The following is a 16,925-nucleotide window of genomic DNA, read 5'->3' on the forward strand; positions in this document are numbered from 1 at the left end:
TAATATCATTATCTCGTTTCCACATCTTCATCTGATAAGCTTCGCTTGTTCCAATCATCAATGTCAGTAAGGGAACAAATAAAGATCTCAGGCGTTTTGTTCCTGTGGTTTCATTACTTAGACTTTGTTTATAATGCTCCTAGACGATTTTCCCATTTGAAACTAGCAAAAGTGGAGAAAAAGTAAAGATTAGCAAAAGGGAGGCAGCGTTAGATTAGACTGCATCGTGACGCAAGGAAACTACGTATACTGTTCAGATATTTTAAAATTTTATTAACAAAATAAGTATATATAGGCATGATCAAAAGTTACATGATACTTTGGGAGTTACAAAGTTACATACTCTATTGTCCAACAGTCATTGTTGTACAGAATTGTTCTTCATTGAACTACGTATGTTATGTTCTTATGACAAAAACGTCATTTAAAAATTTATAACAAACATCAGCAATATTTTTCACAGCTAGTATATTTACAAGACGCGGTTTTTCTATTTCAATGTAGCAAAAGTGAAGAAAAATTAAAGATTAGCAAAAGGGATGCAGGCAAAACACTATACACAGAGGCATGAGAAAGAGTTAAATACTCTATATTGACCAACGGTCATCGTTGTACAAAATTGTTCTTAATTGAACTACGTATGTTCTCATAACGAAAACGTAATTAAAAATTTGCAATAAAAATCAGCAATATTTTTCACAGCTGGTATATTTACAAGCATCCAAGTTTTAACTCTTCGCTGCACAATTCACTGGAAGCACCAATGGATCCTCTCTATCCTTTAAGAAGAGTATCCGCTTAATTTCTTTGCAACCTTCCGCGCAGGTCACCGTTGGGAACACTTTCTCGTGATCGATCAACACGAGTTTGTGTCCTGTCACACAGGGGTTGGGCGTAGTATCTCTTCTGACTCTCTTTTCCTTGTGGCTCTGGGCAGCAGCGGCTTCAATCTCATATTCTGGATCACGTGTCATCAACCCAAGGGCATCTTCCATAGGATAATCTAAAATCTTTCTCTGCTGAGTGACGTCAACGTTTGGTGGAGATGCCGTGTTACTGGGAATTGTGGGCTTACTTTCAGCATATTCACAACTGGTGAAGAACACTAGCAGGACAACAACGGTTGGGTAGAGGACATCCTGTGACGGAATAAAACACACTTCTTACATCTCTTGTATAAGGTAGAGGTAACGCAGCGAGCTGCTCTTCACTTCCATTTCTTTTGGCACCACGACCACAGCAAGTGGCTCGAATATAGACAACTTCAATTCGTATTCTCGTTGAAAAAAAAAAAAGTACTGGATTGGAACTAGCTTGCAACTGAGGCTAATGCGGGGAGCCTTTTCTAATGCAAATCATCTCATTCATCCTCCATTGCAAGCTAGTTCTAGTTTTACACCGAGAATACGAAAATGGCCTATTGGGATTCATACAGCAATTGTAGACTTGAAGTCTTTCGACACTGATAATCAGGAGAAAAATATTAACCTTTTCTCTGTTTCTTTTCAGTTTCGATCAAACAGCTAGAGAGATTACTCTTCTGTTTAAGTGTTCTTTTTTTTTTTTTTTTTTACAAGCATCCCTTGATTTGGGTCTATTAATATTTAGCTCGAGGACCTGAAACTTTTTTTCTCGTTAGCTTGATTATATTCAAGGTATACACTTCATTGCTGGATGGTACGTGGCCCAAAAAGAAGTCTGCGCGACGCAAGGACAACCCATTGCCTTGCTCTTGATGTTTAGCAAAGGAAGAAGAAAAAACTACCAAAAGCTATTTTACTTGTGTTTGTAATTAAGAAAACATTTCTCCGAACTTTAACAAACTTGATTAATTGCTAGTTAAAAAGGATCACTTACCTTTGATTTGAAGCTCATCATGGTTGGGATGTAAAGATATCAGGGTGAATTAAGGCACCGATTCACTGTACTGTGTTCACCTAAAGTTCTGAACTCTGTGAATCTCCTTGGACTGAACAGTCTCTTTTATAGCAACATGTTTCGTCATGATAAACCTGACTCGCATGATAAAAATATATATATTTTTAGGGAATTACGCTCAAGGTCCATTTTAGAAGTTGTGAAAAGTCCACCAGAATTGCTGTAGCTCTTGCATTGTATATTTGGGAGTTAGCTTCCTCTTATCAGTTCAAAAGAATGCGGATTAAACGTCCTGGAATCAGTTATCTGAATCGAGACTCTCGTTTGTAAACCTTTAATTTCGTGTTCCTCTTTCTATTTTAGATTTCAGGGCTCACTTTTTGTTAATAAACTGCAGTAACTTCTCTTTTTGTTTCAGTTGTCGTTCGTGATCTTGTGATTTCACGTTCAATTAACTTAATTTAATGCTTGCTGATATTCCATCAGATATTTTCGATACACTTCCTGACGTTGTTTCGTTGGAATTGTTAACAAAGCCGTTATAAGTGGAAATCGATTCTTGCAGCAAATATAGCAAATAAGCACGAGACCAGAACATGTGACATCACTTTGAAGAGGCCACTTGGCTTTTCTTAATGTGAATGCTTGCGGCATGGAATCAATAATTAATATAAACAAGTTATCAATATCGTGAGACGGCTATGATGATGTGGCTATCACACACATTTCAGGAACACGTATAATAATAATGCATATTTAACTAGGCCCTGATTATTTATTTACTTCTGGTTTATCGACGGTAGTCGTTAAAGCGAAACCAACCCGGCACTCGGTTTTAAGATAGATCTATGGTGGTCATAATTATAATGTCGCAATGTTTGTCAAGGAAATCTGCTTAACCGTGACGCTTACAAGAGTGGGTGTATGCTGCCACCGACGCTGTTACGAAACCACGCTCTGTCAGCTTCGCGGAACCAGTAATTAGCTAATTCCTATTAATTGAGTCGAGAGACCTTGTTCACCGCCACATGAACTTTACATAGTTTGGAAATACACGTAGTTTATTTCAATTTCACATCCCAGCTAATGAACGTTCTCCATTGGTAAAAAATTATCTGTTGTTTTGACCCGACGAGCTGTCCAAAAGCTCATTTCCATCGGTCATATTCATTACAGACTAGCCGTGTATAAATAACAGGTGCAACCGAAAGTAGCTCTAACAAAACAAACGTGCCATAATTAACATTTATTTCAAGGAGAAACAGCATTATTAATTGTACTTCAATCACACTGAAACGATTTTAAAATATAAATTAATCTTGATGAAAAATAACACAGCACTACGAGCGGGCATCTCGGTCACTCGTCAGTGGCCTAAGCAATCGGCCGATTTCTCAGTAATGTACAGAAGTACTAACTTTCTTATAAGCGAGGTGAACAGTTGGTGAAATGGGTATCAACTCCGATTAGACAAATAACAGCGGAAAAAAAGAAACATCCATCCTTCGCAGAAAAAAAGTCCCTTCCTTGTATTACCAGTTTAAAAATGACACCTTAACGTAAACTTCCGCTCCTGCTCTTTATTTAGTACAAGAACGTTGTTGAAGGCACTCGCGCGTAACATATGGTAAGAACCTGACTCACTCCAAGCAACCGATCGACTTCCTTGGTTTGAAAGTGTCGAACCTTGGATCGTCTTAAAGGAAACTCGATACCGTACAACTGGAAAAACCGGTTTATTTCGACGCGTTACGACGTCAAAGGTCTTCTTCGTCGTTCCTATTTATCCAGAAAGGAACTACAAACAACCTCAAGGCGCACTATTAGAACTGAGATCAGAATTATAACTGTTAAGGAAATCCTTGTTTTCAGCTAAAGTTGATTCACTGCTTACAATTTAACATCGATATTGTCAAATTGGAGACTAAGGATAGCTGACACTTCCGATCAAACGACATCGATATACGAGAAAAGAAAGTTGATATCAAAGCTTTCCAACAAACAGGCCAATAATAAGTTTGTCTTCCGGTTGATAGCGGTCTAGCTTGGACTCCATTTCGTTGCTGTCATTGTTTTCACTGTACCAGGGGTATCTTCAAAGCTACATGTAACTGTTAACACTTCTTAAATATTGTTATCATTACTAGCAGTTACTTCTAAAATTGAAACTTAACGTACATCTCTGTTGTATATCTGCGTACATGATATTGCCACTTATCGTTCTTCCAGTGACAAGATGATTTGCGTTTAGTGCATAAGATATACCTCTCCAAGTCCCTCGACAAACTACCGTGATTCAGGTGTGGATAACAAAACCCAAGGTATAACGATGACTGAAAAGCCAGTAACGGATGAAAGTTATCAAGAACAAGCTATTAAAAATAGATATCGACAACAATATTTTTTTTTCCGAAAGGAAAACTACTTTTAATTAGCTGTCGATAACAGACAGTTAACTAGCTTTGGTAGTCTTCGAAACAGTTGTCAAAAGCCAAGAAACCACCAGTATTTATTACCAACGGTTTCCGCGCAGAGCCAAAACATGCAATCTGAAAATTCTCGGCGAACGCAAGGTGCCATGATCTCACATAAATAACTGTAGATACCTGTCGCTTTGGCCTGAACCATGTGGAAAGCACCCTCAAGTACAAATAGTTGTCGATCTAGTTTAGCTGCCAATATTGCCGATTATTAACTTTCTCGTCTATCGAGGACCTAATACGCAGTTCACGTTTGTTAGTTATCATTGGTAGGGTGTAAAATGTGAGTTCGGCATTTACAGAAACGCCCTGGGAACCATATTTTAAATTTATCGCAAAGCAGGTTAGGTTGTATCTATCTGCGTACGTACTTGTCTATCATATTTCATCATAATCATCAACCATCTTTGATAACAATAATATTCGCTTAAAATTTTTAAATCTTAAAAGATGTTATTACAAGGCTGAAAAGTAAAAAATAAAGTAAAATAAAAGAAAGACCTAAAGTGTTCGCCTAACTGAACCAACCATCTTCTTGAACCAACGTTTTTTGAAAACCAGCGTAACATGCCTTAAACGAGGCAGCGTGGCCGAGTGGTCAGCGTGTCGGACTCGCAATCCAGCGGTCCCAGGTTCGAGTCCAGCTCTGACAACCACTTGGATTTGTTTCTCGCTAGTCCGGAGTTCAAATCATCGGCCACGCTCGTAAATAGCCAACTGGTTTGCCTCCGGCCAGTTGGGATTCTTAACAATGTTATGTTCAATTTGAATTATTTGTTTACGTTGTTTGCTCGGCCCCACTAGCACTTGTGCTATAAACATTGCCGAGGGTAAATAAAAGTTACATTTTTTTTATTTTTTAAAGTTTGTTTACCCTTGGTTTACAACTATTCACACGTAGACCGTTTAACTTCACTACAAGCATCTTCTGTAAATTGAAAACAAGGTAAGTGATTGATGGCCTAATTCCTTTAAGGATAAAGCTGCTCCATCAGAGAAAAGTTATAACTGTCGTTTTCAACCGCGGGACTGAGATAGGGCCTTTATATGTCGGCAGTTAAATCACCTAGCATTTTTTGCGCTTTACCTCGTCCTCACAGAGAAACAGACTACAGGCTAAATAAGGAAGGCTAACGTGGCAGCGTGTTAGTGCGCTAAAGCCCGAGCATTTCTTCACAAGCTCCCCACCTCCTCTGTCTGAAAAAAAGGTCACCACTACATCACGGCTTCAAATGGAAATACAAGGTTTGCAAACAAAAGATCCTTTGCACTGTAACCATACAAATTTTTTGTTCCAAGACGAAGTTATAACTAGTTTAAGAGACATTTGTATCTTGGGTTAAAGGTGAGTTTGTCTACAATCCTAGACGGCTATACACATTGTTGGAGGTGTCTACAATGAGTTACGGGATTCAACGCATGGGGTAAATCCTACGTGGTGGTATGTCCATATTTTTGTTCCAAGTTATAACTAGTGTAAGAGACATGTGTATCTTGGGTTAAAGGTTAGTTTGTCTACAAGCCTAGACGGCTATACACATTGTTGGATGTGTCTGCAATGAGTGACGGGATTCAATGCATGGGGTAAATCGTACGTGGTAGAACAGAGTCTATTTCCAACTTTAGACCCTCTTAGCCCTTCAGGTGTGCTACTCTACTCTTAATAGGTAAACTGTTCCCTTCTCCCACACTCAGTAACAACTGCCGCGCTTTGATGAGTATCGGGACACATTTAATTTGAGAGATTTTCTTTACATGAACAACAGAAATCTTTGTTGTTTGCTCAAAGTCAAATATCAGAGATCAAATGAGGCCTTGTGCCGTTTTTGGCTACTGATTGGGAGGGGAAGCAGGCCGTGGGAGGTAAAATGTGATTATTTCTATAGTATCAACAGTTATAGAACTAAAGCATTTTATGCATTAAAACACATATGCCTGCAACAGGTTCTCTAACTGTAACTCGTTGGTAAAACTCATCAAATAGAACTGAGTGACATTTTCCACTCACAGCATATTACATAGGCTCTATCTTTTATCGTGAATCTCAAAGTAAAATGTCCATTTTTTCATATTAGTTTTGGTTCAACCCATTTAGTTTAACAGAACACCCTGAGTCTTTCAGATTCTTTTCTTAACACTTCAATCAGTACAAAACACTTAATAGTGTAGACTGAGATTGAATGGTCCCTTGTTTACATAAGTTTCTGATTAAATGATCAAACTACAAAATTAGTTTCTTACTACATGTACCCTGTTGCCAGTAGCAGAATTGTTTTAAAAAACATATATAATCTTTGCACTTTTAGTTTTAGTTTTAAATCTACAATTTGGTAATAACTGCTTAACCAACAACTAATTATACTGATTTTCCTACTAATTTATCCCACTATTTGACATGCGACTTCGATCCACTTGCACTTTGCACCTTGGACAGAATCGAATCTTCTGATAACTCTCCTAACGCCGTTGCGTAAATTGCAACGTGTGCAGGCTGGAATGTGTTCAGTCAAGGAATAGTCTACCGGAGAAAATAACACCACGGATACTTATCAGTTGCGAAACAGGACGGATTACATAACTCTGCCAACGTGGGGAAGGGTTTGGTATAGGCTGTGTACACTCACACCAAAAGAACAATTTTTTTATAGAGTAACTTTCTGTACCAGCGATAAACTGACCATTTCATTGCTTTAAAGGGCACAGGACAGGCTCCTTTAAGCTGCCTGTTCTGTTGGCTGTTATAGCTATTGATGCTTCTAAGTGTACAGCATCGACGTTTCTACGAGAGAGCATGAACACCAACAAAATACAGTGTATATACGTCTAACTGATATAAAAACATCATAATTTACAGCAAAGGATACGTGGAACGCCTTTTCAACAGTGGACTTGTGCGTACTAATCTTTCCTTTGGTCATGGGTTTGACATTTTCACCCACCCACTGTATGAACACAAACTTCACTGTTGTTATGCCATCAACTTCATCTTGCTAGAAAAGAGAAAGGAAGATGGAAAAAGTCAGTAGCTAAGCAGAAACAAAAACTTGATCGTGAAAACTGTAACCAAGAATGTATTTATAAAATGTTCAAGGAATAACGCGCGCTACGATTGGTCAGTTCGAGTTCATTATTTACCAAATAGAAGATGATGTTCCATGTTCTCTACGAAAATAATGCACGTTTCAGGTCTAGAAAAACTGCTAGAGGACGAACAAGCGGAACGCAAGGGCGTTGAGCAGTTTCCCTAGGCCTCAAGTATGCATTATTTTCTTAGAAAACATAGGAACACAATCTTGTTTGTGCCGATGAAAATTTTTACAACGATATTGGCGCAATAGAAGTTAATAAATATAATTATTTATTATTTATTATCATTATCATTACCATTATTATTATTATTATTATTATTATTATTACTATTATATAATTTCCATTCATTTTATTCATTCATTTTATTCATTTCTGTAAACTACATTTTGCTTCCCTTTTCAAGGATTTTAATACAATTGCTATCTAAAATAGTTCTGCGCTGTAAACAATTATCATGTAAGGTTTTAGTGAATTACTATTATTATTATTATTATTATTATCATCATCATCATTATTATTAGTAGTAGTAGTAGTATTATTATTAGTATTATTATTATTATGTCCAATTACTAAAGAGCCCAATAAAAATTTATTACTGAGCCCAATAAAATTTATTATTATAGTTATTATAATCATTATCATTGTTATTGTCATTGTCATTGTCACTGTCACTGTCACTGTCACTGTCACTGTCACTGTCACTGTCACTGTCACTGTCACTGTCACTGTCACTGTCACTGTCACTGTCACTGTCACTGTCACTGTCACTGTCACTGTCAATGTCATTATCATTGTCAATGTCAATGTCAATTGCTGCAATTTTTTAACAACACTCAAGAAATAGAGAAGTTTTCTCGTGTGCTTATATAACTGAGATTTGCTCTAGGTGTGTATACTGGGTTTTGTTTGAAAAAACTCTGCACAAACCCTTACAAACATGACACAGTGATGCACGCACCACTCTAAGCAAAGCATAAGCGACCATATCATTTTCCAGCAAAGCTACGATCCCTTTCAGTCCATCTGTGCCTTTACCAGTCAGAACAATGGGCTTCTTGGCATTCTTTTCTGCATAAGAACCAACACACCTAACACAATGAAACAATGAATGAGTTGCCAGTAATCGGATACCCGTGTTTGCGCGAAGAACTCTGGGATCGTCAGGGGGCAAACATTGCTAGTCGCTAGAAGGAAATGTATGGCGAAAAGTTGTTTCGAGGTACAAGAAAACGATTTTGAGAGAGATCAACGCTTTTTCGCCGTCGTTTTTATCGCGAAATGATTTGGGCAATGTTGATATGTGGAATATGTAAGTTTTTGTTTGAATAACCGTGAAATATGTGACAAAATCTACCGGTAAACTCTGTTGCTTGCGTGAGGTTTATTGTGAAATTTACATAACGGTATGGTCTGAAAATATACAAAATTAATTAGGTATAAATCGAGAGGAAATAACCCAGTAAAGCCTTTTAAGTTGTGTACAGGCTACTTTTGGCTTATTTAAAAGCTCAGTCATACAAATAATACTGGAAATAAGCCCGGTGGCGATCATTGTACTGTTTGGGGTTGATTTAATGACAAATGAGTCCGCGCGACTCATGCTGTGTGGCTACTGTGTTGCTCAAAGCCTTTGTTTCGCTTTTACAAGCACGTATTTCAGTGATTTTCCTTTTCTATAACAGATCAAGGGTGGCTCCTTGAATATATCTCTGAGCATTTGTATTTAAAAGTTCCATTTGTGCGTGATTATGCTTTCCAAAGTTTGGTATTGACGATTGAGTGAAATTGCCCGACACAAAGGGTAGTAGTTCCTTTTCTGCAATTTTCGATTTCTGTTTTAGAGCTTCTTTTCTGTCTTTATATATAACTTCTCGGAGGGTCGTTTCTACCATTTGCTCCGGGTAGCCTCTCGAGATCAGGCGTGTATTGAAATTTTCAATATTCTCTTTGATGTATTTCACAATATACCTCACGCAAGCAAAAGGTAGTTTATCGGTAAATTTTATCACTTATTTCATGGTTATTCAAACAAAAACTTACATTTTCCATGTATCAACATTGCCAAAATCCATTTGCGATAAAACAATGGCGGAAAAGCGTTGATCTCTCCCCAAAACCATGTTTTTGGGCGTCAAAACAACTTTTCGCCATACATTTCCTTCTAGCGACTTGCAATGTTTGCCCCCTGACGATCCCAGAGTTCTTTGCGCAAACACGGGTATCCGATTACTGGCAACTCATTCATTAAATAAGAGTCAAATAGGCAGTGGCCAGTTGACAGCAAAATAGCGGACACTATTAATGGCACAGTTACTGAACCAAAAGATGTTTTCAACTGACTTTCGCACCTTACAACAAATTCAAACGGCCGCCGCAGAGTCTTTGATAACCGTGATGAATAAAGAGAGTGTAAACTGGTTTTGTTTGTGTCATCTCTGATACAATGTATGTTAAATGCATGAGAATAAGAATCTACCAGTAAGCATTTACATGTATACGAGGACATACAATATCTATGATATGTCAGACTGATAAACGTTGTCGTTATCGAAGAACAATAATGTAAGCTAGAATACATGCAGATGTGTTTTACCAGTCGGTTTGTGTATCATCACTTCGGACTTCAGCTATCGCTTCAGTTACAGCATCATCTATGTTGACAGCCACTTCAAGCAAACATATGGAGCAAGCAGTTAATTCCTGGACAGAACTCAACAATGACGACCAAGGAAGAGAAAAGAGAAATTCATACGAGGAAAGCAAACGTGAGAGAGAAAGTCCAAAGCGGGAGCAAATACGAAGGACATTGAAAACGAGAAAGAGAGAGGAGAAATTAACATTGAAAATGAGAAACATCAAGGAAAAAGAAAGGGGTCGTACAATCAAGGGGACAGTTTTGTCCAGAGTACATACCCTGCATGATTTCCATTTCATGTAGATGATGAAATGAGGGTATACAAGTAAAATTATGAGGTTGCAATGCGAGATAAATATATTAAGCTCAGTGGCAGGCATGATAAAACAGGCTTTTAGCCCAGTGCAGTGTGCACGTGTGCTGTGCAGTCTTGCTAGTCATCAAAAATAAAGGGAAAAAAAGATACTAACCAGCACCAGGAGTTTGGAAACTGCTCTGTGTCTTTCCTGTTTTAATGACATTACTGCTACTAGTAAAACCGCGATCCTGTAACACAACAATCAGGCAGTGAGAATATGAGTGTACGCGGGAAATGCCAGCCAGAACTGCACAAGCGTTTGTAAGCAACATGCGGAATATTGATTTAGAATGAAGCTCGCTGTTGCCATGCTCATCTTTATTTAAAGATCACGAGTTTTTATTTTTCTTATTTACTGTTAATACGATTAATATTTGATATTAATACGATAAAAAAGAAAACCACATCACACCATACCCACCCTACCCCACCCGCACGTGGATTGAATCGTTATGTGAATTTTGCAGCAGTTTACAAGCGCTAATCAGTCCATTGAAAAATTTGGAGGTCTGAAGCTCTTGACGGTCAATTTCCCTTCTTGAGTGTTCTTGAGAAGTGAATTATCTAGTGATATTTCTAAATCTTCCTCAAAATATCGGAAGAAAACGAGAAACGCTGCCATTTTGTAAACGACCTCCAGCCATTGCACACTAATTAACAATTATTGTAAATCTATTAGCGTTTTATCACGAATGCCGTTCTCTGATTGGCTACGCTACTCAGTATCTATTCTGTGATAGATAGTGAGTAGCGTAGCAGTGTGCCCTTGTTAACAAAATGACGGCCGCTTCTTGGCGTTTTCGAATTATATGGATTTGTCTTAAAATACATGGAAATGCTACGCTCGTCCCACGGACTTACTTGTCTTTGGGCAGCATCTGTGACATCAAGAACTTTGTTTGTCCTTCCACTACGGAAAAGCAAATTAATACATTAAATTATTTAAAGTATGTTTAGACCTGTAGAGCCTTTGGATAAGATGTAAAAGAAAAGGAGTTCATTAGTAGAGGAAATGTTTTTGTTTGATTTAGTGGAAAAGTGTTTTTGTTTGCAACGCTCACTGGGAAATAACAGTATAGCCTGTTTTTTTTTTTCCCCCACCGTGACACATGTACAAGTATCATAATCTGAGTGGTTTTCAGCCAATCAGATTTGAGCAGAATTAGATATGGAACATGGTCTGTGTAAAATGGCCAGAAGTCCACATAATGTTATTCAAAGTGGGACCAATAGAGGTTGTTTTTCTTGGTGCTGACCACAATAGTTGCAGTCCCTTCTAAAAAGATGCACTGACATGAGCTCTACAGTCACCTTGTTTCTGAAATGACCTTCATCATCTCCTCCTCTGTTAAGTCTGCTCTATGTGCTGTTTCTATCACACAATGACTTGGCTGTAAAAGGGCATGCAGGGAAACAATTTCAGATTTTTAACAAGTAGCTATTCCTCTCCTGGAGTCAAACTTGCTTCAGATACACAGTACAAGTACACAGTTTTTCCTTTTTAACCTTTGCATGGTATATTATAAAGTGGCATATGGCATTCAAATGGTAGCCCCTAAAAGTAGACTCGCAAAATTACCATCAAAAAATATAAATAAGTACCCAGGGTTCAAAAAAGTACCATCCAGTACAGTCGTCCAGGAAAAGAACATTTAGGTTTTCCTGCCGGGCAAGTAACCTTTTATTCTCATTTGCCCAATGGGCAAGTGGGGTGAGGGCCAGAGTGAGTTGTCTTTCAATGGAATATAAAAAAGTAGACTAAGACTTGCCCATGGCAAGCAAAATTTGAGAGCTGCTTGTCCAAAGGGCAAGCTAGAATTCAAATTTTTTTTCGAGCTCTGATAAATATAATTCCATGTGTTTAAACCAATCACAAATTGATATTGACAACCTATATGTTGTACTGTGAAATAAGTTATATTTGTGGTTGCTTGTATATAGCTGGTGGGATTTAAATGTTTCAGCAGAAGTTACTGCATAATGGGTAACTGAAATAATGGTTGGAATTCTTCTCATACCTGAAAGTGCTCTTCAACACTGCCATGAACTACACCAAACTTTCCCTTTTTAGTAAAGGGGACACTTTCTCCAACCCAGTGAACATAAACAAATTTCACAGTTGACTCCACATAGCTGTCTACCAACTCTACCAAACGAACTGTAAGCATGGAAATGATTAACCAGTACATCAACGCAAATTACTTTTATTTTCTCAATCAAATGCCGAGGGCATAACTTGCAGTCAGTACATAGTTGAAAAGACTGAGTTTACATGTACATGTGGTTCAGTAGTTGTATATATGCTGAGTGTTTCAGTGCATGAAGGTGAGATACATTGTAGATCTGTTATGAGAAAATTTAGTACATTTGGATAAGATCCTAACAGTGTTTTAATGTGACAGTAGTTCAATAGATAAAATACTCATTTTTTTTTTTTTTTTTTTTTTTTGCATTTGCTTTGTGCTATTTGAGATGTCAAAAGGTGTCAGTCTGAGTAAACTCTGATACAGACGGATTATGGACACACAATACATAGTTTATTCTTTGTTGAGTCAATTGTGGTAATTGACAACTCATTTAAATGACTGGGTTTGTACAATGAAAATGTGATTGTTATTGATTTGTTTGTTGTTGTTGTTGTTGTTTGGGGGAGCACATTTTAGTACAGTTAATACTTGAGTGTTTGCTGGGGATGACAATTTTTTTTCCAGTTCCCTAATTGACTAGCAGGTTTATTTTAATTAGCTAGTCAGGGAAAATAACCCAGAATCAACAGCAACCTGCTGTTTACTCTTTAAATATGCCACTTAATTTCTCTGCTTTCTATACTGAATTTCTAAAACGTTTATATAATATATAATATATAATCTTTCCAAAACTTCAGGCTTAGATCTCAACTATTCCAACTGTGCTGTTTCTCAAATGATTTCCAGGTCAAGTACAGTACATATTTATGTATGTCATAAATTTACAATCTGTTTCTTGCTGTTCAGTAGCCAAACAAAATTGTTGGTCGTGATTAACCCAACCATTAACACATTGGAGTCTACTTACATGTACAATGTAATCTTTGAGAGCAGGCAACAAGCAATGTGAATTGCCCCACCTTCGACCTTTGACAAAGTTGTATATAAATTGGAATTTGTTTGTATTTTACACCTGTAAGTTAGAACCTGAAGAAATCTTTAACAGCAATACGATGATGTAGTAAAACCTTGTCCTAATATCACTTTCTCCAGTCCATAAACTTGTACTTGTATTGTGGAATTTACAGTTCCAAACAACACACCTATCTGACCATCTAGTCTACTCGGTAGCTTACCTAAGCCATACATAACTTCGCTGTCTTCCAGTGCACCTGTCATTTCATCGGCACCTCCACTTCCCCTTGCCTTGCAGTAGATAACATTAGGGTTACCTTCCCAATGTGCTGCCAGCATCCTGTAGATTAAACAATATACATGTACACATGTAATACTCTGAGCTGTAAGCATGTTGCAATTAGGTCAATCAAAATCAAGTTTAGATGGGCTAACTTGTCTCCAATGGTTTAAATATTAACTTACAAGATGAAACCTTTCATTTAGCATGACTGACTGACTGGCTGACTGACTGACTGACGGACAGACGGACGGACTGACTGACTGATTGACCGAGCGAGCTATTTTTTTTTTTCTCAACTAACTGCTATAACTTCCTCTTGCTAGTGCTCACTCCTTAAAGATTTCTGCTAACGGGAAGTGACAAGAAGGAGAGAAGGAGGGAGTGAAATTTTTCCCCAACTTGAAAACTAGCCATGCTATTTTCCAACTGAGTTAAAAAGATCCTCCCTGATTTAAAATTAAAGTTCCCACTTTCCCAGCTTATTTTTCTGGGGCAAGTATCTGACAGAAACAACAAGACTCTAATACAGTCATGTACCTGTATATAAAGACTGCCTTGTTCAAAATGCCAGGCGAAGAAACTCAACAGAAACTTGACATTTTGTGAACATGTTAAGTAAAAACTTTAATTTAATAATTTTAATTTTATGAGGTGATTTGTTTTTATATGGGGTCACGCAACTCTTTTACAAATTATCCTTATGGCTTATTTTTGTTGTTTTTTGTTTGTTGTTATGTAAATCTGCCATTAAATTGTAATAAAAAAATAAATACATAAATAACTGACTATGTGTATTTGAATATTTTGATACTTCTTGGATCAATCATTGAAAACAGCTGGACTAAGCTAAGTTGTAGCCTTTTGTCAAAGCCATGACAAGAGCACAATATTGGTACTAATTACAACAAAATCACAAACAGACGGTAAATGTAATTAATGCATGTGGATGGAATGTTACTTGTAAGCAGTTGATATAAAAATGCTGACTATGATCTACCTGGAGGTGGGCTTTTGCGGCCAGTGAAAAGGAAGCAAAACATTACATCAGATGATAGACATAATCAGGATGTAACATGTCGATCAAAGTCAATCATCGAAAATGTAGTCGATAAGTCGATAGTACTCGATGTTTGTCAATAATTGTCAATCGACAAGTTAAGTTTGTCGATAAAAGTCGATAATCACAAGGTTTTCAACTGATTATCGATTTTATCGACAAAAATGCAGACAAATGTTTCTATCAGCTATAAAATTCAAGTGACCAAACCAATAATAGCTCCAATGACTTTTTTGATGCCGAGTGTAAACAGCTCTAAAGTAAATCTGTATGACAATAAACTTAAATAAAAACCTGAACAACCAAGTGGTCTGTTATTCATTACAGAATAGAATGTTTAAATTACCTCGAGAAATGATCGATTAACAGTTTCAGCTGAACTAAATCGCGATCTATAACATAACTCGAACCAGCCTAGTTCCCAGAGTCTCTCTAGGCGGCAGAGATGAGAGATCCTGGGAACTTGAAGTCATGTTTCTTCGGGTGGACAAAATGGGCCAAAGTTTAAACTAGATGGGGGAAAAAATCGAGGCCAGCAAAGTAGTTAAGAAGTAACGTAAAGTAAATTGACATTTTATTTCATCAGTGTTTTTATTCAGTTCAACATATGACAAATACAAGCTGCTACGATTCTCCTCCCTCTCCGCTAGGTGTGCTGTATTCGCTGGGTTTGTATGCCCCCTGCTTCTCCTTGCACCTGTGACTGTTGCACCAGTCCACAACCTAACTATGCCTATGCCGTACATCGTTTTTTGTATTTCCGACACTTGTCGATTGAAATTGATCAAAATCGATCAAAATCAATCATAATTGAACAAAGTCGATAATCACAATAAATTGTGTGATCGACTTTTATCGATTTCCGATATTTGTCGATTAATTAGTATCGACAACGATCGACAATGATCGATTTTTATCGACTATCGAAATAATCGCCATGTTATGTCCTGATATAATACGAATAATTATATATAACCTTAAATCTGCATATACAAATAATCCCAGAACAGGTAAGCGTAAGCTTGTATCGTTCGCAATATCCATGTATAATATAATAAATAATAATAAAAGATTTTTCACGACAGTCACGCAATCTGCTAACTGTAGCAAGCTAAGATTGCATTTTTTGAGTGATTTCAACTCTTACCTAGCGGAAATACGTAAACTTTCCGCCCTAATTAATCCAAAAAAAAGTAATGGCAAAAGTATCATTGACAAGAAAAACGACAAGCTTATTATTCACAGGTTATTAAAAGCCCATAGATTGTATTTAGCTGATGTGCTAAGGCTTCAAGGTTATGCGTGGGAGAGTATATTGTAAAGTTTCCTTACCAATTCGTAGGGGACGCATCGCTCCTCACATCCGACAAGGCTTGCTTGAACGAACCTTCTTCTCTTATTTCTACTTGTGTCGACATATTTTTAAGCTGGAATGGTACCAAATCAAAAACTCAAAGGTTGAACAGATGTCCAAAAAACAGATACCGCAAATTGGAGTAAAATTCACGAGACAATTCATTCGACGGAAAGATCCATATGTTTGTGGTTCGTGGACACAAGATAGAGTTCAAAACAGTAGTATTGTGTCCCGATGCATCTCTTATGAGCAATGAGTAAGAAGCTCGACGAAAAAATACCTAGAAACCTAACAACTCACCGAGTCGTTATCGTGGAATGCAAGGAGTTGAAAAGGCGAACAAGAACACAAAATGAAAGGCGTTATCAGCGCGGGACCTGGGACAAAGAACTACAGCGGAAGTCAAAATGTTCGAACACTCCTCTTCGTGACTTCTCTTCCGGTATGTTATGTGACACGTCTGTGTCACACATATTTCACGAAGCCACTGTAGCCTGCAAGCAGACCTCCACTTTCAGTCCGCGTGCATAGCAGACGTCTACACACGGGCTAACGTTGCGCGTAGACGCTCTTTGGGCTAGTTCCCCTGACTGAACGTCTGTGAAGGAGACTACAACTACCATCGAGTGATTAAGCACAATCTCAGTCTAGTTAGTTTCTTTCATCTTCGAGAGTGTCGCGGATTG

General features: G+C 37.6%; 2 protein-coding genes across 2 annotated transcripts; both read right to left on the minus strand.

Moving 5' to 3' along the window:
* Positions 1-250: 250 nt before the first annotated feature.
* On the minus strand, positions 251-5,963 carry LOC110051619 (uncharacterized). Its single transcript, XM_020757669.2, has 2 exons — positions 1,858-5,963; positions 251-1,139 (listed from the first exon to the last, which is right to left on the minus strand). The coding sequence occupies exons 1-2, from the start codon at positions 1,876-1,878 to the stop codon at positions 729-731; spliced, it is 432 nt and encodes a 143-aa protein (XP_020613328.2). The 5' UTR covers positions 1,879-5,963; the 3' UTR covers positions 251-728.
* Positions 5,964-6,068: 105 nt separating this feature from the next.
* On the minus strand, positions 6,069-16,629 carry LOC110051634 (uncharacterized). Its single transcript, XM_020757685.2, has 11 exons — positions 16,540-16,629; positions 16,215-16,309; positions 13,764-13,882; positions 12,460-12,599; positions 11,753-11,832; positions 11,303-11,351; positions 10,554-10,629; positions 10,042-10,114; positions 8,407-8,536; positions 7,223-7,348; positions 6,069-6,849 (listed from the first exon to the last, which is right to left on the minus strand). Exons 2-11 carry the CDS (start codon positions 16,298-16,300, stop codon positions 6,745-6,747), a joined length of 984 nt encoding a protein of 327 aa, XP_020613344.2. The 5' UTR covers positions 16,301-16,309; positions 16,540-16,629; the 3' UTR covers positions 6,069-6,744.
* Between the last annotated feature and the right edge of the window lie 296 nt (positions 16,630-16,925).

Source organism: Orbicella faveolata, unplaced genomic scaffold (assembly GCF_042242905.1).
Source record: "Orbicella faveolata isolate gen_17 unplaced genomic scaffold, um_ofav_v1 contig_36, whole genome shotgun sequence".
Lineage (NCBI taxonomy): Eukaryota > Metazoa > Cnidaria > Anthozoa > Scleractinia > Merulinidae > Orbicella > Orbicella faveolata.